The 27,084-nt window shown below is 37.1% G+C and overlaps 2 protein-coding genes across 2 annotated transcripts in view; both read left to right on the forward strand.

Annotated features, from left to right (window-relative positions):
• Positions 1-1,034: 1,034 nt before the first annotated feature.
• Positions 1,035-27,084, forward strand: part of LOC126587607 (small ubiquitin-related modifier 1-like) — a 49,237-nt gene continuing 23,187 nt past the window's right edge. The window contains exon 1 of the mRNA XM_050252690.1: positions 1,035-1,075. The gene's annotated coding sequence lies outside the window, so the exon portion shown is untranslated. The remainder of the gene's footprint in view (positions 1,076-27,084) is intronic.
• Positions 19,936-21,484, forward strand: LOC126587605 (uncharacterized). Its single transcript, XM_050252689.1, has 2 exons — positions 19,936-20,101; positions 20,862-21,484. Exons 1-2 carry the CDS (start codon positions 20,029-20,031, stop codon positions 21,293-21,295), a joined length of 507 nt encoding a protein of 168 aa, XP_050108646.1. The 5' UTR covers positions 19,936-20,028; the 3' UTR covers positions 21,296-21,484.

Raw genomic sequence — 27,084 nt, forward strand, 5'->3', positions numbered from 1 at the left:
CCTTCTCTCTTTCTCTCCTTCCCTCATTTTCCTTTTCCTTCTTTTCATCCCCTCTCCTCTGCTCCATCCCCCTCCTTGCATCCATCTCTTCCTCCCTTTTTTCCAGTCTCCTTCTTTCATTTATTCCTTTTTCTCCCAAAGTTTATCTCAGTTTTGCTTGAGCTGGGTCTCAACTATCCCCTAAGCTTGTCTTAGATCTGGGTTTCATGCCCCTTATCCGGCATTTTTTGCCTAATTTTACTGCTTTCTGTCTTTTAACTTTTTGTCCTCCCTCCTCCTTAGCTGTGATACCACATCCCCATCCCACCATGTACTCGGATAGGCAGGCTCTGATCAAGGGAAGGATACCAAATCTACTACCCTCCTTCACTTCCCCTCCCCCAACCAACATACCTATATTGAATCCCCATCGAGCCCAAGTGTTGGGTATTTTACATACCCCTTAGCCTCACCCTCTACCCATATGATACTTTGTTTGTATATATTTGCAGGGGTTCGTGAAAGGGATTTCTAGTGTCTACTTTCTCGGTCCATAGTTTGGCTTCATCCGAGGATATGGCGGTGGCTATGTGGTCTTTGCTGCTGGAGATTAGGGTTTTTTATTTTCTTTTTTCTACTACCTTCGAGCCTAAGCTTATGTGGGTCTGCCGTTGTATCTTGGGTTGCTGCTCTAATTTTGTTTGTGCCTTTTACTTTCCCTGTAGTTGTTACTCAATCTTTTTCAAGCCTTGTACTAGTTTTTATCTTAATGAAAGTTGACTTTCTGATAAAAAAAAAAGATCAGAATTCCCCAAAACCTCTTTTAATAGAAAGTAGACATCACCATAAGGAGGGAAGGGAAAGCAAGAAAATGACTCTTAATCCAATCCCACCGCAAACGTCCTACACATGCGCAATCTCACCCGTCGGATTCCCTCTCAATCGATTTCAACCGTCATATTACGATTCTCTCTCTCTCTCCCTCTCTCCCTCTCTGTAGCGTTTATATTACGCTTGGGCAACTTCTCTCCTGCTTTTTAAGTTTGAAGCAGCAGAGGGTGATGTGTATGTGTGCCAAAGAGTAATTTCCGTTATAGTTCACTTGAAATATCGCTATAGTTACATCATGTTGTAGATAAGTTCTTCTCCTTCTTCACATGTTTGTACGTTTAATATTTTCGTGATCGTTACTTGTTAGTGATTTTTGAAGGTTAATTCTGGTTGTTTTCTTTTATTCTAAATATTCCCAATTTGGGTGGTGCTTGTTTACATGGCTATAAAATTAAGTACAATCCTTAATAAGGTCTTTTTTAGAATTAAACATACGACCCAACTGAAGAAGCTCATGACTGCATACAGTGATCGGCAGTCAGTGGACATGAACTCGATTGCCTTCTCGTTTGATGGCCGGAGACTCCGGCGGAGCAGACTCCAGAGGAGGTTATACATTGAGTTTTTTCTCAGATCTGAACTCAGTATTTGGATATTTAAATTGAACTTGCAACTCATTTTTTGTTATTGGTGGTTGTTAGCTTGCGATGGAAGATGGTGATGAGATTGATGCAATGCTGCACCAAACTGGAGAGTGAGCATGAAAGTTGTTGAAACCCTTATTTTCTTATAATTTCAAAATTATGAAATTTTAAGTTTCTGTATGTTGATGATAATTGCAATGAAGTTCTGATGAGATGAATATTGAAATAAATATTTTCAGGGGAAAATTCTTTATCTTGAGAGAGAGAGAAACTCGTGTCAAAACAAGTCTTCAAAATGTTCACAAATTGGGGTTGAAGATTGAAGGAAAGGGATTTGAATATCATGACCCAACACGTATGACATTTTGAGAAGTATAATATAATCTTTTTTTTTTTTTGTCAAAGAGAAGTATAATAGAATCATGACTCAGAAAACATGATGTTCTGCGAAGTATACGTTTCCGACGGCTAACGATATCAAGTAATTATTTTTCTTCAGTTAAAGCACCACTAACCCGATGACATGCTCGTTGGGCAAAGTTAAGAGCAAAAAAATTAAAGAAAAATTAATTTTTGCATGACGACATGTTTTCGTCGAGTGAATCATCGTTTGTCGGGCGTGGGAGGTCAACGCTAACTTAACCAACGAAGTTTTGTCGCCACATTTGCCGGGCAAAGACTTATTGCCCGACAAATATTTATATCCATCGGAAAACGTGTCTTAAGACGGTTTTTGCGCAACCACTTTTACCCGACACAGGTATATCGCCTTATATTTTTTGCGCAACCACTTTTGCCTAACAAAAGTCCGTCTCCTTGTATTTTTTGCAAAGAATGTTGTCCTTAGGGAGACAAATTATGCTCGTACCCTAAGAGCAACTCCAAATGAGATGTCAAAATATCCACATCAGTTATAACAGTAAAAGGAATCTACATTAACGTTCTCCAACCGAAATGCCAATTCCTATATGGTGATGACATGGAATGATAGCAAAGGGGATTGCTGCCAAATTCTGCAGCAGCTTCAAGTGTTTTTTTTTTATTAATTATCAAATGTCTTTTATTAATTTTTTATTAGTTTATTCATTTATTATAATTAATGTTGAGTTGACCGTCCTACTTCTTTCTTGTTTCTAATCAATGTGAACGGGTAACCTTTCCTCCCCTCTGCCTTCAAGTAAAAAGAAACCTTCCTAGTCGTCGCTCCTTGCTCCGGCTTAGGTTCGGCGACAGCCTGACTCCCCACTCTTTCTCGTCCTTCTCCACCCTCTGCATCTTCCCTCTCCCTTCTTTGCCCCCGTCTTTCCCACAGTTATCTAGCTCTTCTTCCCTCTTTCCCATCCACCTCCACTCTCTACATCTTCTTTTTTTCCCCTACTATCCTTCATCCTTCTCCCTTCCTTCCTTCCACTCAAAAGTTTTATTTTAATTTCTGAACTTTTTTCTCTTTTGGTCTTTGTTTTGGCTTTCCTTGAGCTTTCTTTTATGAACTCTATCTCAATTCCCATGAGCTAGTCTCATATCTAGACCTTCATGGCCCTCTCCTACTTCGGTGCTACTTTTTGTCGCGCGTCCTCAACCACCGACCTCTGCTACTCGGCCCGTGTGTTTCTTCTCAGGTGTTGGGTGGTTGTCAAAGTGCTTTTAGCACTATCTAGTAGGATTATGGGAGCACTAACTGTGCGGGTGGCTTGCTCACCCCCATTTTCCGTTGATTCGTTCTCTTGGTGGTGGTGGTGATCTTGCGATCAAGGCACATTTGGTGGCTGTTGGTTTCGTTACAGTCTTCTATCTATTGTTTTTTTTTTTTGGTTGTAAGACTTGTATTTAGGTAGTGGACTGCTCTTTGGGCTCCCTTTTTCCTGTACTTGCCTTTTTATTTATTAGAAGTAAATTAGTTTGACCAAAAAAAATCAACGTCAACGTGTCAATGTAATAATTAATTGAATGTTCTTTGTTAAATTTTTATTATTATTATTGCATTTTCTCTTAAAAAAATTTGATCATTTATTTAAGGAAAAATTAGTATCCGGTCCCTAGTTCTTATTGTTCATTGACTAAGACCTTATTAGTTCTCAAATTTTGATTCAAGTCCCTATCATTAATGTGATAATGAATTTACATGTTTATTATATAATTTTTAATATAAAAATTAGTAATTAATTTAGGGTTTAATACTCACACCTCTATTAAACTTCTAATTAATTTTCAATTCAAACATTTCCAAAATAATAAAAAATTAAATTAAATTAAGTTTGTACCTATTAGTTTTTTTTATATATAAAAAGATTCTCAATTTTTTTTAATCTTAAATGTACTCATTCATATAATTTTTCAATTTTTTTAATCTTAAATGTACCCATTCTCAAATATATCAATTTGTTATATGTAAAATGTACCCTTTTTAAATATAAAATCCATTCAAATTTTTTAATCCATGTTTAAACTTATATGGGTACATTCTTTTTCGTTGATTTGAGAATGTATCCATGTTTTGGTACAATAATTTTTTTGTTAATTTTGGTTAATGTACCCATACATATATGTACACACACACACAATATAATAGAGAGTATAATTTATATTTTATTATTTTTAATCCCATAAATTATGGGTTTTATTTAAAATCTCATTAATATAAACAATTACAAATTTCAATTTTTAATTTTTAATTTAAAAACATAGTAACTTACATTATTACATTAATGTCAGGGACCTCAATCAAAAACTAAAAACTAACAAGGTTTCAATTAAAGAATATTGATAGTTAGGGACCGCATACAAAGTGTCCCTTTATTTTATAATGTCTAAATCCAAAGTTGACTACCTTACTCTTGTAAATTATTCTAAGGCTAAATAGCCAAATGGTCCCTGAGATTTGCATAACTCATCACTTTGGTCCCTAACATTTCAAATTGATAAAAGTGATCCCTGAGATTGTCCATCATCCATCATTTTGGTCCTTCCATTAAAAACTCCGTTAAGTGTCCCGGAGCTCTTGGCCGGAAGTTTGGGCAATTTTCAAAGCTTCTTAACTCAATCGTTTCTTAACCAAATTCAACTCATAATATATCAAATGAAGATAGGAAAGTGTAGAATAAGATTATACCTATTTGGAACCCCAATGGATGCTGGAGATGGCCGGAAAATAGCCTCAAAGTTGACTGGTCTGAGGGAAAACTAGAAAACTCGTCGGAAACTGGGTAAACTTTAAACGTTCATAACTTCTTCAATACTCAACGAAATCAAGTGATTCAAAAACAAAAAGCATACTTCCCGATGCGACAAAGAGAATGGTACCTTTGTAGATGGCTAAGTCATCGTGGTTTGACCGAAAAATAGCTCGAAAATGGCTAACTCGAGACCAAGACAGCTACTTTCGAGCCGTTTTCCTGCCAAACCACGGCGAGTTAGCCGTCTAAAAAGATACCATTCTCTTCGTCTCGTCAAGAAGTATGATTTTTGTTTTTGAATCACTTGATTTCATTGAGTATTAAAGAAGTTATGAACATTTAAAATTTACCCAGTTTCCGGCGAGTTTTCCAGTTTTCCTTCGGACCAATCAATTTTGAGGCTATTTTTCGGCTATCTCTGACAGCCATTGGGGTTCCAAATAGGTATAATCTTATTCTAAACTTTCCTATCTTCATTTTGATATATTATGGGTCGAATTTGGTTAAGAAACAATTGAGTTACGAAGCTTTGAAAATTGTCCAAACTTCCGGCCAAGAGCTCTGGGATACTTAACGGAGTTTTTAACGGAATGACCAAAATGATGGATGGTGGACAATCTCAGAGACCACTTTTATCGATTTGAAATGTTAGGGACCAAAGTGATGAGTTATGCAAATCTCAAAAACCATTTTGGCTATTTAACCTTATTCTAAAACTCATCAAGTATTAGACCTTATATATCAACACTCCCACAACAACTTATACCATGAAAAGTGTTTCAAACAGTATTTTCAAGTTATGGACTGAAAAACCAACACATCTATAATTCAAGTACATCTCTTGACTGTAAATTATCATCAAGCTAATACAAATTAATGACCAAATTCTACCACAAAAATACATCTTATAACCTCAAGTCTAACCTCATAATATTTCTCTCCAGTAAGTCAAATATTTTGCCAATTCAATTCTAATCCTTAATTGATCACTCTCTTCTTCCCTTGAAACTTAGAAACATTTCATTATCATTCATTTAAGAAATTTCTCCATTTTCACTCTTCCAATATCATTCTAATAACATCATAATATCCTCACCAAAGAAAATGTTCTTTTCTTAAATATAGTTTTTTTCCACTATCAAAAATCGAACTTACTACTCATTTGTGTGTATAGCACAATTATTCATCTTAGCTAATTCTAGTATCACATACACAACAACTACAAGTCATATTTCTAATGGTTCAATGGTTCACAACATTCAAAATTGTGACTCATCTTCAATCCACCATTTTGATTCCATTCCCAAAAAAGAAGATATATTCCAGATAGCAGTAAGTTCTAGGAAAATCTCTGATCACCAATCACCATTTGCATTGTCAACTCTCAAATATATGCAATATTTACTTTGTATCAAAGAACCATTAAAATCTTTATCCCATAAGTCTATCATAATACAACTGTCAACTAATATCTTCCAAATATTATGTCACCAATATTAATTTTTTAGATCTCATCTCAAATTTAGTCAAAGGAGTTCAACTTAAATTTAATAATCTTTAAGTATTTTTATAAATTTGTACATGCATTGCTTATATCTCCAAATCCAAAATAATTAAATCATCTTTGAAGTATCACCACTAAATCACATATTGAGAAACTAAAAGTTTACAACAATTTATTACTTTATGATGTCAATCTGAAACTGAATTCATGATTCCACTAAACAACTAATAGTCCAAGTTATCACTATTCTAATCCTCTACTAACCAACAATGTCATGCATGTATTAATTTATCAAGGATTGAAATCTTGCATTCTACAATAACTTCACCTTATATACTTGTACTCCGAGACGTATTTCCACATTAACATCGGTAAATTTATTTCTTAAACGTACGAATCCAACATTGGTACTGGAGTTCTTAAAGTTGAGTCAATAATACACATGTTTCTATTATTCCTATTTAGGGGATTACTTTGATCAGTAAATTCATGACTCTCCATTCTTTTCATAAGATTCATTTTGCTGCCTAGACACTTGTAGTAAAACAAAGTATACGAGGTTCTTAGCTCCAATGATTACTGCCTTTAGTCATGTGAACTTGTACATATCAATTATTACTTAACTTCCAAATTAAAGAGAGAATCAGTACTACTAAAATAAGATCTTCTAACTCCATAAATTCATTGATTTCAAAATACATATCAAGCCAATAAAAATTCTCTAACAATAAATTTCAGTTTTATTTTCACTATCATATAATTCATATACCTAGCTAATATTAAAAACTTCGTCAATTCGTTTCCTGCCCTTTATGTTCAAAAGTCAGAACATACAACCACACATCTCTATGTAATATGATAATATGCAAGAGCATTCAGCAGCTTCATAAATCTACCAACAAACCCCTCAAGACTTCTGCATCAACCTTGGCAATGTAAATTCGGTTCGCTAGGTTATCTTCCACATCAAAAAATTTCACTCCAAACTGAGAACTGGTAAAAGGAAGCACTGTGGGTTTGGGTACATCAGCTGCCATACCAAGCGCTGCATCAACTGATGAATCTTTCATGTATTTCACACGGCGAACATAATAGTTTCCCGCCAGTTTTGTCAACGCATGCCCATCTTTATCTATATCTCCTGCCCTCCTGAAGATTAAAAAGCCAAATATGTGTAAATGCACCAAGCCCGAACAGACTAGGGGATAAAAAAAGAAAAAACAAAAGCCACAAGAAATACCAAAACGACAAAAAACAACAGAGGCACGAACCAAAAGAAGTTTATAAATTTACATACCCAAGCCAACTCCTTAGTTGAGTTTCACCAACTTCCAACTTATAAAAGACCAATACTGATTTGGTGTTTTCAGGGGTTAACTCATTGAAGAACTGCAAATACAATTCCACTACGTTTTTCTGGGAGAGAACCTCAACTCCAAGCGCTGTAATATGTATCACTGTCAACCAATAAAACATATGATTAACACATTAAGTGATAAGATGGTAGAAAAGTCCAAAGTAAGAAATATCTAACCTTGTAAATGTCCTCCTGTCTGGAAATCACGCAGTGCTGCAAAAAGTAATGCATATTCGGCTACAATCCTTGCTTCACTTTCAGTAACATTGTTGACGTCCTTGTTAAGATGTCTAAATTTTCTTTTTATTGCATTTTCAGCAATAATTTGTCCTGAGCCTAGTGTGCGAATTTCGAGTATCTCATCCAACGTTCTCGTAAACCCTGTGCGTTTATCATCCAATGAGAGTAGAAATGCCTTTGGCCTCTGCACACAATTATATAAAATTAAATAACTAACAGTTAACACATTTATTATGATATCAATATAAAATCACTACATAAGTACCTCCAACTGCATGCCAACGATAAAGAAGCCAAATTTCACAGTAGGTACTGGAAAAGCACGTATATATTTAAGTCCCAAGTTTGCTACATAAGTAACAGGTTCAGGACCTTCCAATTTTTCAACTGATTTGTCATCCTTCAAGAATTGCCAAGTTTCTTCGCATTTTACTACATTCCCCGTCATCGTTGCAACAATGGGTGAAGTTTCAGACAATTTTTCATACTTGGTCTGTGCTTCTGAAACTGAAATAAAAATAATATGTATTAATAAAATAAGAACAAAGGACTTAAAAATTTAAAACAACACTGGACATATAAATAAGAACAAGAAAATCTAAACATAATGCAAATAACTATAGATGAAGGACAACGTGTTTTAGTGGGAGGGGGAGGCTGAATGGTATACAAAACTAGGTTCAATTCTTGTCACTGGCAAATGAGTGGCAAAGAAGAGGCTGAAATAGGTTTACCTATGCGACCATTATCGCTTCTTGTTGTTCTAGTGTCCAATCCCAGTATTGCTCCTCCAGGTATGATTATCACAAGGTTTGTAGTTCCACCACATAACCTTGCATGATGCGGCATTTTTTGCTCTATTTTTAGAGCAAAAAGAAGAATCCAATAAAAAAAAAAGCCAAAGAAATGAACTTAAAATATTGTATGAAAGTTGAGATGAGCAAGTAAGTTGAGCAAGAAAGTTGATGCATTTATATAGTGACCTAAAAGTATATATGGGTTCCATCCAATTTGCTGTTAAAAATTAGCGTGATTTTGTCATTTACAAGGTAAGATAGTAAGAATAGTCTCTGAGATTTACATAACTCCTCACTTTGGTCTTTAAGATTTGAAATCGATAGAATTGATCTTTGAGTTTGTCCATCATCAATCATTTTAGCCATTCTGTAAAAAAATTTCATTAAATCAGAATAAAATGGCAAAATACCCTCAATTTTATCAAATCATTTTGGCCTATTGTTTATTAAAATGAGGGTATTTTAATAAAATGAAGGGAGTTGCGTTTCAAGGTTGAGGAACCTTGCACGTTTTTTACAATAAAACCCTTCAATTTTCATCAATCACCAATGGAAATGGTATTTGAATTTTGGCTTGATATATTGTTTTCAAGAGTTATATTGATGATGTTTTCATTAGACTTTAATGTGTTTTATAATTTTTTAAATCTCACTCTTTGTCTATAGTATATTATAAAAATAAAAATAAAAAAACTTAAACTTTATATATATATATATATAGAATAATAATACAATAATGCATATTTAATATACAATATATACATATACTCTATGGCTATTGTATTTTATAGTGAGTTTTTTTAGTATAACAAATAAATGTGTCGAAATGGGTTACGCGCGTGTCACCTTCATGTAAACTTGTTAAGGACCCGTTATTAACGTGTTTTTATCGTGTGATCCGATTAGTTATCGTGTTGACTCGAAACTCGTTATTTTTGTATCGTTTACGTGTCATGTTAACAAGTCGTGTAAGAAATTGTTAGGTCTATTATTGATTTCAAATCTCAGAGAGCAAAATGAGGAGTTATGCAAATCTCAGGGACAATTTTTGCTAAAAGGCCAAATAGTAATGAGCAAAAAACAAAGAAATTAAGAAAACCCAAAAAAAAAAACCTCTGTAAATAGTAAATAGCAAAGGGGAATATGTTAAATGGGAAGAATACCGCGTAGTAGGTGTTGGTTCACCCTCACTGGTATGAACAAAAGGAATAGAGATAACATGAGATATGAAAGGTTATTTTTGGGATAGTGATTTTTTAGACTAGCGTTGAAATTACTTTTTATCCTTTAATGCTCTATGTCTAGGTAGAAGCCCTAAATGAAAGAACAATGCCAAAAGGTTAAAAGGAAATATATTTGAGTGGCACAACATATGTAGCAAGCTAGTCATAGAATGGTAATCTCTCATTATTAAGTAAAAAGTTTTTAATTATATGCATTATGCACCACTTTTGTATTCACATTATTTGCAAACAAAGATATGAAGTGGATAGATAATATACTTGCATTACCATTTAGGGATGAGCTCATTCCCCCACTTACAAATAATGTATCTTCACCGTAGAAATTTCATAATCGAAACCGTTCAATCTATTAATCTTCATTTGAAGATCATCCTTATAAAAAATTATTCGTATTGGATATCACTTAGTCATCCAAATATATCAAAATAAATCAACATTGTAGGTACCAAGTAGCACATTCATGATATGATCTTCAAATGAAGATTATAATACCGAACGGTTTTTATTATGAAAAATTTATGGTAAAAATATGTTATCAGTAAGTGAGGGGATGAGCTCATCCCCTTAAGCATTATCCTAATTTTAATATTCAATAAGTACTGATTCAGACTAGATCATATATTTATTGAATTTATTTTAAGACTAAAAAAGATTAAAGTATCATTAGTAACTTCATTACTTATAAAATTATTTTATCTATTTTTAATTAAAAATATATATTTTATAATAAGAAAGTAGTGTATAATTGTGTTATGAATGCATGCATAAAAAAACTGAAATAAGTGTTACACGCAAGTATAATGTAGAAAGATAGACCAATTTACAGCTTAATTATTTCACTCGGCATTCCTTAAAACAAATTATCATAAAACAGAGATTTTTGAGTCACATTCTCATAGGATCTTTGTTGCTCTGCTGGGGCTCCACCGGTACGTAGTTATGAGATTGAGAAGAGCATTTGGCTCCAAATTGGCATCCATTTATATTAAATATTTGATAATGTGCTTGGAAGGGTGACTGGGACCAATTTACTTTTTTGCCATTTGATGCCCAAGATTCTCCATTCCATATGCTTCCTTCCTTCCACAAACATCTTTTGTGCAGGGTACCTTGCTCCCAACATTGTTCTCTTCTTTGAACACTCTAATTGGGATGTTGTCCTTAAAAAACCTACAATAAAAGCATGTGAGGGAAGATCTCTCTTATTCCCGACAGTATTCGAGTTTGCTTACACTACTTGGCGATAGTTCCATAAGATTCCATAATTATGTAAATCCTTTGTGGGACCAAACCAGAGATGAAGCCTTTGTTCTCTAACCCCATTGGCATTCGGCAAAATATTCGCTTGTAAGGATATGTTGGCCCATCGATGATGGTATACCGTGGGTCCAGCCCATGATGAAGGATAGTTTAGAATCTCTAGAAGTTTCTAGAGAACTAATTATGCATTGGAGACTACTACATTCAGAGGAATTTAATGATTGGTTCATTTAATTAATCATGGGAACTTTAAGATATACTTCAACCTTTTGAGTAAAACTCATATTTTAGGTTCTAAACTTATCTTAACTTGCTCCAACTCTTGGGGCAAATATGAGTTAAAACTCAAAACTCATTTCTGGGCCAAATTTAGCCTAGGATTCCCCATAGGTTAGCGGGGCTGGGCCACCATATATGTATATTTTTTTTAGTTTTACATTTATAAATTCAACGGCTAAAGTAATTAAAAAAAAATTCTTTTATGTGTTTCATATTCTTTCATAGTGTTTCATGAGTTTTTTGCTATCGGTTTGTGATTTTTCAATATTTGTTGGAATCTAAATATTTTTAGGTTAAAATGTTCATAAAATTAAATTAGGATAGTCTGCATAACTTTTTCTTTTAAAAAAGTTACTTTAAGAAAAACAAAATTAGCCTAAATTCATTCTTTAATAATCTAGAGCTAAAATTTTAACACAGAAAGGTTGGACCAAAAAAAATTGTTTCTGGGTTAAAACCTAAATTTTTTGGGTTAAAAATTTTTGGTTTTAACCCAAGAATTGAGGTGGTCTAAGTGGTGCATGAATATATGAAGTTCCAAGGTTAATGCATTGCATGTGCATGAAGGTTTTGACTTCCAATATTCGCAGTGGAGTTACTTGTGGTACAGTTAATTCTTGGACTCACTTGGATGTTTCGTGCATATAAATAGAAGTGGCATTTCACCATTGAGGATCATTCGAAAGGATGATCCAAAAGCAAGAATACCACTCCAAGACAAAGAGTGGGAGTTTTAAGAGTTGTTCTACTCCAAGGTTAAGAGAGAGAGTGTTCCACCATACATTGTGTGAGTGAGATTTTTAGTGAGAGAGTGCATGTTATACTTTCTTGTACTCATCAAGTCTTGTCTTTGGCTTGGTAAGATTATTCTGGTTGTACCCATTATTTTGATATAGTGGAAGATTGATCGTTGTCTCGTAGATGTAGGTCCAAATTGTCGAACCACATAAATTCTTAGTGTCTATATTTCTACTTTATTTTGTGTTTTTCTCTATCCTATAGTACTGTTGATCCTAACAAGCGATACCCAAGAACTCGAAGTCCATCTCATCATGGTTTCCAGGCTTATTATCCGGATGTGAAGATAACTGAATGTCATCTATCAATCCAAAAACAGTTTTAATGATAGTTAATCTCCAAAATAATGCATGCAAGAAATTAATGCATAGTTTTGTGGAGTTATGCATGCAACAAAGGAACTTTGATATTAAACCCTAGGGGTTAGTTGGATTGGCAAATTGCAAAGTTTGTAGCCACTTAAGTTCGATTTTCAATCTACTTCAAAAGGGTCAACATTCAACGCATTTGTCTTGATTTAACTGTTTGTAAGGCCTACAATGTGATTTTGCCTTCTTTTTCATTACATTACACCTGCAACTTCAGGCTTGCTCTAGTGGGAACGATATATACTCGTATCAAGCAAATTTATGCATGTTTTGTTTATAAATGATATATACATCGACATAAAATGTGGTGACAACTCCTAGAGAATGGCTTGATGGCAATTTCAGCTTCATTTCAAACAAACCCGAACCATATCCGTTCTTGGAATTAAATTCGAATCTTAGCGTGCATTAATAATATACGTGAATTAGAATTAGAACCTGTAGTTTGGTCCAAATAGAGATAGGCAACGGTTATGGGGGTGAGTAACAGCGGTTATTCACCCATAACCATTTAATCTCTTACCCGCATAACCGTTTATCTGTTAGGTAATTGCATAAACGGTTATACTCATATCTATAACCATACTCATCATCGCGTACCCATTTAACCGTAACCCTTTACCTATTTACCCGTTTTTACTCATTTTACCCCTTTTTTCACCCGTCATGTTTTTTTAACAACTTGAAAATTAAAATAGAAATTTGTCATAATTTTTTTCTGACAATTAAACACCGTTGTAGGTACATTTAACATGCATTTCCATATTTTAATATTTTAAGTCCTCAAAAAACTTATACATATTATTTTATCATTGGTGAAAAATATTGCGATTGATGTATGCTCATGTCATGCAAGTCGTTATCGTTACGAAACTTGTGTGGTTGGCAATCAATTAATATTATAAAAAAAAGAGAAAATAAAACAAATACTGAGCGAGGTATCAAAATAGGAACTCAGTGTGTCCATGAAAATAAATTACGAAGCAGTTTGGGACTCTCGCCTAGAGATTAGTCAGCGGCACCACAGACAATTGCTTCACTTCCTCAATTATTTATCACATGTCAGACCAATCCAAACCTCCAATCCAATTAATCCAAAATATAAATCATTGAATTAATTGAATAAAAACAAAAAGAGAAGAGAAGTGGTTTTTGTGGTTGATGGAAGTCAGAACGAGGTGCCGCGATCATCGACGACTGAAAATGGGCAACGAATCCACTGTTTTGCCGACGATTAGAGAGACGCGGAGATGAGAGATAGGGCAGCAATGAGAGAGATAAGCAGCGGGAGTCTGGGAGTGGTCGAACAATTTAGAGTTTTTAGTTTTTTTTTATTTTACATATATTAAAATAAACAGTTAAATGGGTACCCACTATAACTAGTTAATACACATTAACCATCCATTTAAATTTAACGGGTAAATAGTTATACCCATAACCATTTAATTTTCTAAACAGTTACCCATAACCATAACCGTGAAATTTAAATGAACGGGTAACTGCGGTCATCCATAACCGTTCACCTATAACCAATGTGTATTTGTCCATCCCTTAGGTCCAAAGAAGGCTGAACATCTATTCCTTGGTTTAGTTTCAAGAAATGATCAGTTCCATATCTGACGATGCAATTTGGTCAAAACCACTACTAAAAAAACACTTACCCAGACGGAACAACTTTGTCGGCTAAAAGCTTCATTTATCGTTGGAGAGTTTAGCGGAAGTTCGTCGGGATAGAATAGTCAGGCAAAACACTTCGCATGAAACCTTAAACGACAAATACACAATTTCCTTGGGCAAATATACGTTAACCCAACGAAAATGGTCGTGAGGCGACATGTATTGACCGAATTGACCCGACGGAGTTCACTTGCCCGACAAATGTTTTCTCGTCGGCTAGAACATAATTAAATAATATAATGAGCTTGACCCGACGTCCCAATCATCAGGCAAACTCTATGAAACCAAATTTAAAATTCTGTTAAACAAACCTTTTACGGAAGAAAGGTCATGGATTTTTTTTTAATTAAAAATATTAAAAACAATGTTTTAAGTAATTTATTTAATTTTAAATTTGAAAACAACAATAATTTTAATAAAAATGAAAAAAATAATATTTACAACCATATAAAATTGTTTGTACAATTATATTACAAAAACTAAACATAAAATGTAAACTACTACGATGGCTGCTGGAATGGTTGGGGGAATGGATGCAAAATCTCGATTAGGGGCTCAGTAATCCTGATGTCAAAAGCTAACAAGGATTGCTACGACAGCAAAGTACAGGTGCAATAATTCTCGGTCTTTCGCAGCAGGTTGTGCCAAGCGTTAAACTTCTTTCCTTTGGCATGCTAGCTCCATCTCCAATTGCTCAAGTCTGGAATCAGTCTAGGTCGATGGATTAAAGCTGGCTAAAAAAGAAAACCCCCTGACTTCCCTAATCCGACTTGATCCTAGGCCGCAAACTTCCTTGCCTGTGGGACCATGATTTTCTAGGGCCGAAGTAAGGCTGATCCAAATACAGCTACCTCAGAAGTTTGGTCATGGACTCAACAGCTCCGAGCGGAGCTGGATCAGACAGAGTAGCAGTGCCACCATCACTCTACTCCGGGTAATATGCGGAGTCGTAGCGACTCGCTAGATGACCATGCTTGTTCCGTAAGACACGCGATCTGATATGGATGTGGACACAACCATATCCTTTAAGTCTTAAAGTTCCTATACTCTAGGGGATTGACGCACGCCATGTGCCGTAAGTAATAACAGTTCCTAAGGGTGTGCAATATCTAATTCTAGATATTCTGTAGGATTCTCCCGACTTAGAACAATGATTATATCCTAAAAAGATCTCTCTTCCCATGGTAGGAATACACTCATCTAGGGTTCATCTCTAGTAACGCAATCTAAACACTTGAAATCTCTTGCCCACTGCTTGATTATAAAATTGTTCACTAACTTGACCGTTGGAGAGACTTTGGCTGGCAGCACATGTCACATCCCAGTCTCGACTCCGACATAGCAGAATATTGTCCGTTTTGGGCCCCGGCCACGCCCTCACGGTTTTGTTTCTAGGAACTTATACGAGAACTTCCCAGTGAGTCACCCATCCTAGGATTGCTCTCGCTCAAACTCACTTAACTTCAGAATTCTGATGGAATTCGAACCCAGTGAGTTCCCAAAAGACCTCGTGCTATATGGATGAGGGCATGTACATATAAAGCACATCACCCCCTCTCTGTTGGTCGATGTGGGATGTTACAATCCACCCCTCTTAGGGGCCCGACGTCCTCGTCGGCACACTTGCACTACACGGTAGAGTGGCTCTAATACCATTCTGTCACATCCCAGTCTCGACTCCACCGTAGCACGATATTGTCCGTTTTGGGCCTCAGCCACGCCTTCACGGTTTTGTTTCTGGGAATTCACACAAGAACTTCCCAGTGGGTCACTTATCCTAGGAATGCTCTTGCCCAAACTCACTTAACTTCCCACAGAGATGGGGTGATGTGCCTTCTATGTACATGCTCATTAGGAAGTTCTCGTGTGAGTTCCCAGGATGGGTGACCCACTAGGAAGTTCTCATGTGAGTTTCCAAAAATAAAATTGTGAGGGCGTGGTCAGGGCCCAAAGCGGACAATATTATGCTATGATGGAGTCGAGACTGGGATGTGACAGAATGGTATCAAAGCCACTTTGCCGTTCGGTACGTATATGCCGGCGAAGATGCCGGGTTCCCCTTAAGTGGGGTGGATTGTGAGATCCCACATCGACCAACGGAGAAGGGGTAATTTTCCTTATATGTACATGTTCCTCTCCCTATAGCACGATGCCTTTTGGGGACTCACTGGCTTCGGATTCCATCTGAACTCCAAAGTTAAGAAAGTTCGGACGAGAGCATTCCCAAGATGGGTGACCCACTGGGAAGTTCTCGTGTGAGTTCCTAGAAACAAAACCATGAGGGCATGGCCAAGGCCCAAAGAAGACAATATTGTGCTATGGCGAAGTCGATACTGGGATGTGACAACACATCCACCCTCTGGGTCCTAGGCTTGCTCACGGTTATTTAATGTTTTGTAGGTCGCTCGAGTTTGTTCACAACCACCACTAACGGCGGTGCACGAATTCGGTTCCAACATTGCATGTTCTTTGCCCAACCGCGTCCATTAACAACTGGAGAAACATCTTTGGATCAAGTGTCAGCTCCTCCATAGGCATGTCTAGTTGTTGTTGGAAAAGGTTGGTGAGGTACTCGTCCTTCTTTTGAATCATAGAAGCCTACAAAATAAAAAGGGAAAAAAGTAAGACCATCGATCTTAATGTTTTTTTTAGTACAATGATAATATTTTTACAGTAAGGGAAGGAGGAGTTCGGCTAAGCCACAAAATGGGCAACCAAATATGGTATAATTCGTCATCCATGATATTCGAACCTAAGACCTCTCACTTACAAGTGAAGAGGAATACCACTAGACCGTACGTAGTACTGAGTGACAACTTAATTTGGTATTGATTTTAATTTAAACCTTATTTATTGTAATGAAATTTACAATTAAAACATAGAAATGAATACTTACATAAACTTCGTTCGTAACCTCATTGCCCTAATTGGCGTGCGTCTCCCCCCAAACCACCACCTTCGGGAAATGCTCCCTAACCGCCCACCATTCTAGGGGCCAAGAGCCGGATCGAGTAGTGGAGGTACGGCTTCTTCTCCTAGTTACCTTTACTTGCCACCAATTGTTTCTATCCATTAAAAAATATTAATTTAACTTAATTAAAAAAGTATAAAACTAAATTAAATTTTAAATTTAAATAAAATTTAATAACATAATATTTTTCACTCTGAAAATGAATACACAACCACTACCACTCAACCACCTTCTCCATAAACTCCTAAGATGGTTCTGCAATAGCTGCCTCAGGCATCGGAAAATTGTCATAGTACCTGTGCAGCTCATATTTCCACTCCTTATACCGACCATTCCATATCTGGTCTATGTAATCAATACAAGCTTTGTCTCGCTTGTTCCACTCGAAGTTGGCTTGAAATTTCCCCAAAAAAAGGTTTAGCTTAAAACCACATAAAATAAGTTAAGGGAAAATTTATTAAAGTAAGAAAGTAATTGTATACTTATCGAAGGTTGTCGATTCATCTCAACACGAACCTGGGTCTTGTGCGTTGCGCGGAGCTAAAACGACCATTAAATCGTGAATTTTAGTTTCTAACCATCGAAAGATTTCATCTCATTACCTAATCTCCGAACTTTTTTTTTTGGATGATTTTTGACTTAGGAGATCTCGAATTATATGCAAACACGTTGATGATTGGCATGGACGGGGCCAATAAAGGCTCACTCGGGGTAGATGCCCCCACTAAAGTAATTCGTTTGTTTTATATAATATACACGCGTTATCTTTGAAGTAAATTTAGTATCTATATCCAACATACCTTCATACTACTTCACGTCATATCAAATACTATATGAGCAAAAATGCTCTTGTTATGTCATTCAAACCGACAAACCCCTCTCATGCCTATCTGTAGTAATATTTTTCTCATCACTTTGCCATTTTCCACTACTGGACTGGAATTTTGGTAACATTGAAATTGTGATACATCATCATTTGAAATCATCCCTATTATCATATTGGGTATAAGCCATCCTATAATAAGGTCTTCTTAGTTGTTTTTCGGGTTGTCCCCATTAGGAGAAATTTCTAGCTCCGTCCCTGGTGGTTGGATCGTGGAAACTAGTTTCGTAGAATGAGTGTCCCCTTGTAAAGAATGGATTTCGAAACACTTAGAGTGTTTTCTAGATACTTCCATTTAGTAAAATTATATGACAAGTTCCATACAAGTTTTTCTCGAAGAGTAGAGGATTCTTTTTATTCTTTTTTAAATTTTATTATTTTTTTACTTTAATAGTTAAAATTGATTTTCTTTTTAAAATTAAAGAAAAATTATTGGGTAAAGTACAAAAAACTACCTCAACTATTGGTGTCACGACACTTTCATACCTCATCTTTTAAAATTGACAATGTCATACCTCATCTTTAGAATTTGGTCTAATGTTATACCTTCCGTTACTTGGCCGTTTACTTTTCAGTTAAATGTTGACATGGCTTGATTCGGAGCCCACTTTCTATTAAAAAATCATTAAAATATTATTAAAAACTAAAAAAATTATTTAAAATTATTTAAATATTAAAATAATAAAGGAAAGTAAAAAAAAACAAAACAACCCTCAGTTCGTCCCTCCCCCTCCCCCCTCTCTCTTCTCCCCATCTTCATCTTCTTCCCCCCACCTGCAACCCCCAACAAAAAAAAAATCCAATTTGTCTTCCCTCTCACCCACCCACAGTTTGTCTCCCCCCCCACCCCCCCTCTTCTCCTTCCTGCAACCCAGGAAAAAAAAAAACCCAGATCCCGTCGGCGGGAAGATGGGTGCACGGAGAAGGTGGAGGATGGGTGCGGAAAATGATGTGGAGAATGGATGAGAGTGGTGGATTTGGGATTGGCAGGGGGTTAGGTTTGGGGGGGGGGGGAGGGGGACGAACTGGGTTGGGGTTTTTTTTTTCTTTTTCTTCTTCCTCCTTCTTCTTCATCCTCCTTCTTCTTTCTGGGTTGCAGGGGGTTCCGGGGGGGGGGTTAGGGGGTTGATGGGTTTTCAATTTTTTTTTTGGTCGAAGATTAAGCAGGGAAGAAGATGAAGATGGGGAGAGAGGGAGGGGGGGAAGGGACGAACAGAGGGATTTTTTTTTTTACTTTTCATTATTATTTAAAAAATATTAAATAATTTTTTTTTTGTTTTTAATAATATTTTATTAATTTTTTTAATAGAAAATGGGCCTCAAATTAAGCTACGTCAGTATTTAACCGAAAAATAAACGGTCAAGTAACGAAAGGTATAACATTGGACCAAATTCTAAAAATGAGGTATGACATTGTCAATTTTAAAAGATGAGATATGAAAGTGTCGTGACACCAATAATTGAGGTAGTTTTTTGTACTTTACCCAACATTATTTAAAAGCAATTTTTTTAACTCTGGGGGTAAGTTGGCTGAAAAAAATTGTTTAAGGGGTAAATTGACAATAGGGTGATAGTTTGAGGGGAAAATGGCAGTTTACCCTGAATCTCAAATCCATTAATTTTGATGGCTAAGTTAAATGGGAAGAATACCGTGTAGTAGGTATTGGTTTACTCTCACTGGTGTGAACAAAAGCATATAGTTTTGGGATGGTGAATTTTTAGACTCGCGTTGTGTCTACGCAGAAGCCTAAATGAACGAGAAATGCCAAAAGCTAGTCATAGAGTGGTCATCTCTCATCAATTAGTAAAAAGTTTATAATTATATGAATTGTGCACCACGTTTGTATTCACATTACGACGTCGGCTTATCTCTCACCTATATAAACAAGTAAACCACAATAACGGACGCACTCTGTCTCTTACGGTCTCAACCCCTTATTATCGCCGAAACCCTAAAAGCATTCTCTCTCTCTCTCTCTCTCTCTCTCTCTGGGATCTCTCGCTCTTTCTCTCTTTGACGAAGATGGAGAGCGTAATACCGAAGTTGGGAAATCGGAAGACGAAGGAAATTTTTGGAGAAGGTGAGAATTCTGAAGGTATGTTTTTTTATTTTTAGGGTTTAGGTTAGGCCTAATTCGTGACCGCTGGGGAGGGGAACAAGATAATCTCTCTCCTTTTTTTTTCGTTTCGCTTTATATATATATATATATATATATATATATATATATATATATATATTTATATATATTTGTTTTGGTGAAAATCTGCAACTCGATGGGTTTTATTGTGTTACATTACGGAGACATCCTTTTGATTTTATTTGCTCATTACAGAGAGAGGGGAATGGCTTGCCCTCAGATTGATCAGAATGGAAACCCACGTCCAGAGACAGGCTCAGAGCCCCCTCCCTCTCTCGTAGGTGTCTTTGTGAGTGAGTGAGCGAGTGGGTAAATACGGTGGAAATCAAGAAATAGAGAAATCTAAGGTTTTGTTCTCGGTTTAGAAATTCGATTGAATTTCTTCCGGAATTTAAAGTGGTTCAAAAATAGATGAAGGATTTAAAGTATTTGGAGGGATTTTATTGTGTTTGTTAAGCTTCAGGAAATCAGGCATCTCCCCTAAGATTTCTAATAGTTTCACCCAAAATTTACATGGTGTCTATGAAACTCCATTAAACACCAGACTAGTTCGCTGCTGTAATTTTCAGAATTCAGATTTATATCACTTAAACTTTATGTCTCTTATCAATCCGTTTGGTGGGATTTTAAGCTTTAGACGTTGGTATAAGGCTTTTCTGATTATTCTGTTTCATTAATTAGCATCAGCATTGTAGTGATTATTCTGCAATGAAAACAGGTAGCCGCAGCAATGAATACCTTACAGAAAAGCAGGAACTTGGAGAGTCTTTGGCTAAACTTCAACTCAAACCGGACAACACAGATGACTCAACTCGAACTCAACGTCCTACTTTCGGCCGCTGTGCAGTTTGCCTGAAGGAGGATGTGCACTGGAGTGACAAATGCCCGTACCTGAAGTATGTTCCACACGGCACTACTATTGGCCCTCGCTATGAAATAGTTTGTACGATGTGTGGTAAGATTGGTGGGCACCCTGGCCGCGACAACTGGGAAGGACGTGCTGAGGAAAAATATTGCTTTCATTGTCTGGAAGATGGTCTTCACTGGGACAAGGATTGCCCAATTTCTCCCTACGACGACACCGACAGCAAATTATGCAAACCTAGGCAAGTGCGGGTGGCGGGAGTTGGAGGTTGCGATGGCCCAATGTAAGGGACCTATGTTTAAGTTCTCATTTTAGTTTTTTTCAGTGTCAACAATTGTCGTTAAGGACAAATTTTCATTATAAGAGACAACTAGCAAAGATATCAACAAATGTCGTTATTATTATTATTATTATTTCCGAGCTAGCTAGTCTTTTCTAATTGTTTTTCAACTTTCAGTTTAAAGGCTTTAAAACAATTGTCATTATTATATTATTAAGAAAAATGTTGTGATTAAGCAAAGATATTGAGGAAGCAGCTAGGGTGCTTTTCATACAAGCTCTAATGAAAACTATATACAGTTTTATTTATAATAGAATAGATTGCTTAAAACTTCGATATTTGCAGTAACTAGCCTCTAATTATCATTATTATTTTGTTTAAATCAAGCTTTTGAAACGTTAATTCAGATCGGAGATAAAGTTTTCTTGCTCCAGTCGATCGAAGTTATCCATGTTTAACGTATGCCGCAGAATATGCAATTAGGTCAATTAGAAACACCTAGACCAACCATGTCAAAGAGGGAGGCTGCAGGAAATCACACAAAAAACAGAAGCATCCACAACCACAAGTGGCACTGGCAGCCATTTTATGTATCTTTTTTTGGCAAATCTACTAGCTGTGTCCAAGTTTGTATATTTAAAGCTGATGAGGCATACCAGCACACTGAGTGAACAGAAGAAGGGAAAAAAATATACGAAGGACTATTTGCAAAACAAACCAAAAAGAATGGTTTAATAATCAATATGTCCCTAAACAATTGCAACTATATCTTCCCGAATCCCTTAGGGACTTTCATTCAATATCTCACACCAAGTCAGTCACCTATTGAAGCGTAAACTTTTTTCTTATTGATAAATCAACGATACGGATGTCATTGTCTTGACTCTTGAGCACTGCGTAATCAAAAGTTAACGAGTGAATAGACATAGTTGAGGAATTGGGATAATGTGAGACACAAAAGTGATAATTCAGAGGAAAAAGTGATTCGAATTAAAGACATGGGAGTAAAGGTGATACTTCGAATATTGTTTGTATGTATGACAGTTTGATAAATACAATTAAATGTAGAATTAATCTCAGTTTACTACTATAATGTTTCTTGGTTTTTAATATTTGGTATGTGAAGTTTTTTTTATCCCAGAGTGATACCTAAAATTGTAATTTTGGTACACTTTCATACATCCGTTAAGGATACTATTAAATCAACCGTTAATTTGTGACATGGCACCTACTTTGACAATAATTGAGAGTCACGTGTCCCCTCTAAATATTAAAAAATTGATAAATTAATAAATTAATAAAATTTAAAAAAATAAAAATAAATAAAAAATCTGGGCGCCGTCTTCTACCTCTCCTCACCACCGCTTCCAACCCAACCCTCCCTCCATTCTTTCTGATACGTCTCCTCCCAAACCTCCCAGAGTGGTACATCTCCTCCCCGCCGCTCCCACCTAAACCTCCCTATATTCTCTCCTTTGCGCCCACCCAATTCCGACTCATCGCCCGCAACTCTACCTTTAGAGAGGTACTGGGTGTGGATGCACGGAGAGATCGACTGCAGAAATCGCTCGAGATTCCCAAGAACTCTACAGTTCCCTTCGGTCTTCAAGCTTCCCTCTTAAATTTAGCTTTCCCCTCTCTCTGTCTCTAAAATTCCCTTCGGTCTTCAAGCTTCCCTCTTAAATGTAAGTTGAGTGTGTTTATCAAACCAATCCAAGTAATAGGATCTGGCTAAAAAATAATTAAAAACTTCAGTAATCTTATCCATCAAGAAACCATCCCTAAATGATCAAATAGTTCAAGCTTGTTCAAAAAAATATTCCAACAAGAATTCTGGATGTGCAAGCTATTGTGTTGCCTCACACATGACACATCCGCCTGAGACACAAAAACATTCCATGTGAACCAACTGCCCCAAGATTTCGAGCTCACCCACCAACTCCTCATGGTCAAACAATTAAATATTTTGGGCGTCCGGACAGGAGAACTTCTCCAAACCAACTAGCACAGTCAAGGTCTTGTTGACTTTTATACTTATAAGTGAAGAAATTTGTTATTGTAACGGGAATACGGATGATACATCATGTATTTTTATATAAGTGATGAAATTTTTTATTTTTTAAGTTATTAACTATGATAGGATAAAATCCGATTTCGACTCATGGGCCAAGACCGAAGATCCAAGGAGAAAGTGTTGTGCAAAATAAAAAGCCCACAAGAAATATACGGATGGAAACGTGCCTAGATAACTACTCCACTACGGAGGAGAAGTGGGAGAGGAAGACAAGTTGTGGTACTTGTTCCCAAAGCATGCAGTCATATGACGAATGACTACTAAGGGAGTGGGAAAAGAGGATTGGTCATGGTCCTTGATCCTCAAGCATGCAATCTTATAAATAGGGATAGGAGCCAAAGAAATGAGGGAAGGAAAACCCGAGAGAATCCAAAAAAAAAAAGGAACTAATCGACTGACTTAAGCGTCAGAGTATCTTTTGCAGGTACCCCGCCTAGGTAAGCTACGAAGGAAGACTATTCTGGGACACCTCAAAGAAGGATTCGGCGAATGTGAGGATTACGGTCAACAAGTCTATGGAGGTATTTCTTCTTGTAGGAAATCTCGCTCCAACAATTGGCGCCGTCTGTGGGAAATGAAACAAAATCAAGCTACAAGCATGACTGGAACCGCACAAGAAGTTCTTAATCCCTCAGAAGACGCAGGGACTCGATCGGTACATGAGAGGTCTCAATCCCAAAATAATGAACCCAGTCTCGCCATAGAACAATTTAGAAGGCTAACGAGGGAATTGCGTGAAATTAAAAAGATAGCAGATAAGGCATTGAATAAGACTGAAGCGAGAAATGCAATAGAAGATGTAACCGGCACCAAGAGACAGCATGCAGAAGAGGTAGATAAGGAAGGCAGCTCTAGTAACGCGCCATCTTGTAGCACTGTTGAAGTGACAAAAAATCAGGGCGAAGGGGGTCACAGGGGAAAAGGATAAAAAAAGGTATAAGATGTTGATTTGCGAGAACAAATTGAGAAGATTGTGAAAGGGTACAAACCAAAAACCCCAGCGAAACTTGCCTTAGAAGTGGCTAGAGGGATTCGCAAATCGCCGTTCACAGAGGATATCCTGAAAGCTAAAAAACCTGCCAAGTTCACCCAACCAAAGTTTAGGTTGTTTGAAGGCACGACTGATCATGTCGAACACATTTACCACTTTCAACAGCAGATGGAGCTTAAAGAAGACGACAAGGCTCTCCTTGTAAGTTGTTCCCCTCAAGTCTTTCGGGATCATCTTTAACTTGGTTTAGACAACTGAAACCGAGGTTTATCGGAAGTTTCACAGAGCTTTGTGAAGCATTTATATCTCAATATGTCCGTAATCGGAGGCCAAGAAAAGATGTTACGATCTTGTTCAGCACCAAACAAAATGTTGACGAAAGCCTCAAAAGCTACATAACTAGGTTCACGGAAGAGATGTCCATCCTAGAAGAATATGATTCTCACACTGCGTCTTTGGCATTCTGAGAATGGGTGTTGCCTGGAACGAAGATGCGTAGGTCATTAATCGAAACACCACCACTGGACACGAGGGAAGTGATGGCCTGAGCTGATGGAATCATCAGATTAGAGGAAGAGGAACTTATCCAATCAAAGTGGGCCACCGCGACTATTGCTGCATCTTCAGTGGGCACTACCGCGCCTACCTTGAAACCCACGGCTCAACCGAGGTAAGAAAGAAGATTCTCACGTGATCCGAATGATGGGTTTAATGAAAGATCTAGACTTGATCGCCCAAACACCAAGCTGACAGTGAGCCTGGGAAAATTTTCCACGAGAATAAAGGAAAATGAATCTTTCGTGCACCAGCCCCAATTCGAATGCCGCTAGAGAAGCAAGATAGGAACAAGATGTGTGCTCATCACAACGACTTTGGTCATGCCACTAATGATTGTCGAAGCCTAAGGAACCAAGCGGAAGCTATACTGAAGAAGTGAATGTTGTCACAGTACCGTATAAAATCGAGAGACGAACACAAGAACGACGGAGGACTTCAAGTAATAACAGGAAACATCGGAGCGGATGAGGGGTTGTTGGATATCAATGTCATACATGGTGGACCCCAACCCCTTGAGGGACGTGAAGCACGTTATCAGTCGTAAAGACGGGAGGCCGAGAAGTCTAGACACATACACAACATAACATCAGCCCCTAAAGCGTCTAAAGCTTTAGAGAATCTCAGAGTCATCTTCTTTAGCCAAAAAGACCTCGAAGGAATTCAATTCCCTCACAATGACGCACTAGTCGTGACGCTACGTGTTGCCAATTCAAGAGTGAAAAGGATAATGATAGATGGGGGAAACTGCACATATGTTCTATTTTGGAGCACATTTAGAATAATGAAATTAGACGAGAAAGAGATAAGGCCAAATCCAACTCCCATCTATGCGTTTGAAGGAACTAAGGCCCAGCCCATTGGAGACTTAACCCTTCCTGTCACTGCAGCAGGTAAGACTCTTTTCGTCACTTTTGTCATCATCGATGCACCGAGTGCATATAATGCCATTATGGGAAGGGATTGGATCTATCGAATGGATGGGGAAGCGTCAACCAGATGTCAAGTAATGAGGTGTTTATCGACGGATGGTCAAACGACCATTGACATCAAAGGGGATCAGCTGGAGGCCAGAAAATGCTACAGCATGGCAACAGACATCAAGACAACCAGAGAAGTGCAATAGATCAGGAAAACCCACCATAACAGGATCAAGAAAACGACGATTAAGAACCCCCAACTATAGAACCACTGAGGGAAGACGTTTTGGATCCAACTGATCCTAAGAAACGAATATGGGTGGGCTCCCTTCTATCTGATGCGAGTCGAAGAGTTGCTGAAATTTCTGAAGAGCAACATTGATGTTTTTTCATGGTCACATAGGGACATGCCGGGAATTGACCCTGAAATGGCATGCCATCAACTGAATGTTGATCTGAGTTTTCCTTCACACCGTCAAAAGCGGAAGAGATTTGCGCCAAAACGAAATCAAATTATCAGTGCAAAAGTCAATAAACTCCTCTAAGTTGGATTCATTCGTGATGTTTGGTGTCCAACTTGGGTTTCGAATGTCGTGGTGGTAGGCAAGAAAGAAAAAGGAAAATGGCGCATGTGTGTGGTTTATACCAACCTGAACCAAGCATGTCGGAAAGACTGTTTTCCAATTCCAAAAATTAACTAGACGGTGGATGCTACGGCTGGGTACGCATTATTGTCTTTCTTAGATGCTTACTCCGGTTATAACCAAATTCCTATGGTTATTGAAGATCAAGAGAAAACTGCTTTTATCACTGAGCATAGGTTGTATTGTTACATCGTCATGCCTTTCGGACTCAAGAATGTCGGCTCGACTTATCAAAGGTTAATGAACAAGATGTTTAACAATCAAATCAGAAATACAATGGAAGTTTACATTGACGATATGGTCGTCAAAAGCCGAGAAAGGTGCCAACACATTGATCATTTACGCAACACTTTTGACGTATTGAGAAGATATCGCTTGCGGCTAAACCTGGCAAAATGCGTATTCGGTGTATCATTGGGGCAGTTCTTAGGGCACATAGTGAACAAACGAGGTATTGAACCGAACCCAGCGAAAGTTGAAGCCTTGTGTAACATGCCAGATCTAGTAACACCCAGAGACATTCAAGTGTTAATGGGGCAAATCGCTACCCTTAGTCGTTTCATCTCATGATCATCCGATCGATGCAAACCTTTTTTTCAAGCCATACGAAAC

The sequence above is a fragment of the Malus sylvestris genome, chromosome 10 (assembly GCF_916048215.2).
Source record: "Malus sylvestris chromosome 10, drMalSylv7.2, whole genome shotgun sequence".
Classification (NCBI taxonomy): Eukaryota; Viridiplantae; Streptophyta; class Magnoliopsida; order Rosales; family Rosaceae; genus Malus; species Malus sylvestris.

Excerpts from the sequence above, each read along its gene's own strand:
- LOC126587605 (XM_050252689.1), top strand. The coding sequence starts at position 20,029 with ATGGAGAGCGTAATACCGAAGTTGGGAAATCGGAAGACGAAGGAAATT. Across the intron at positions 20,102-20,861 it reads AGAAGGTGAGAATTCTGAAG|GTAGCCGCAGCAATGAATAC; the intron begins GTATGTTTTTTT and ends CAATGAAAACAG.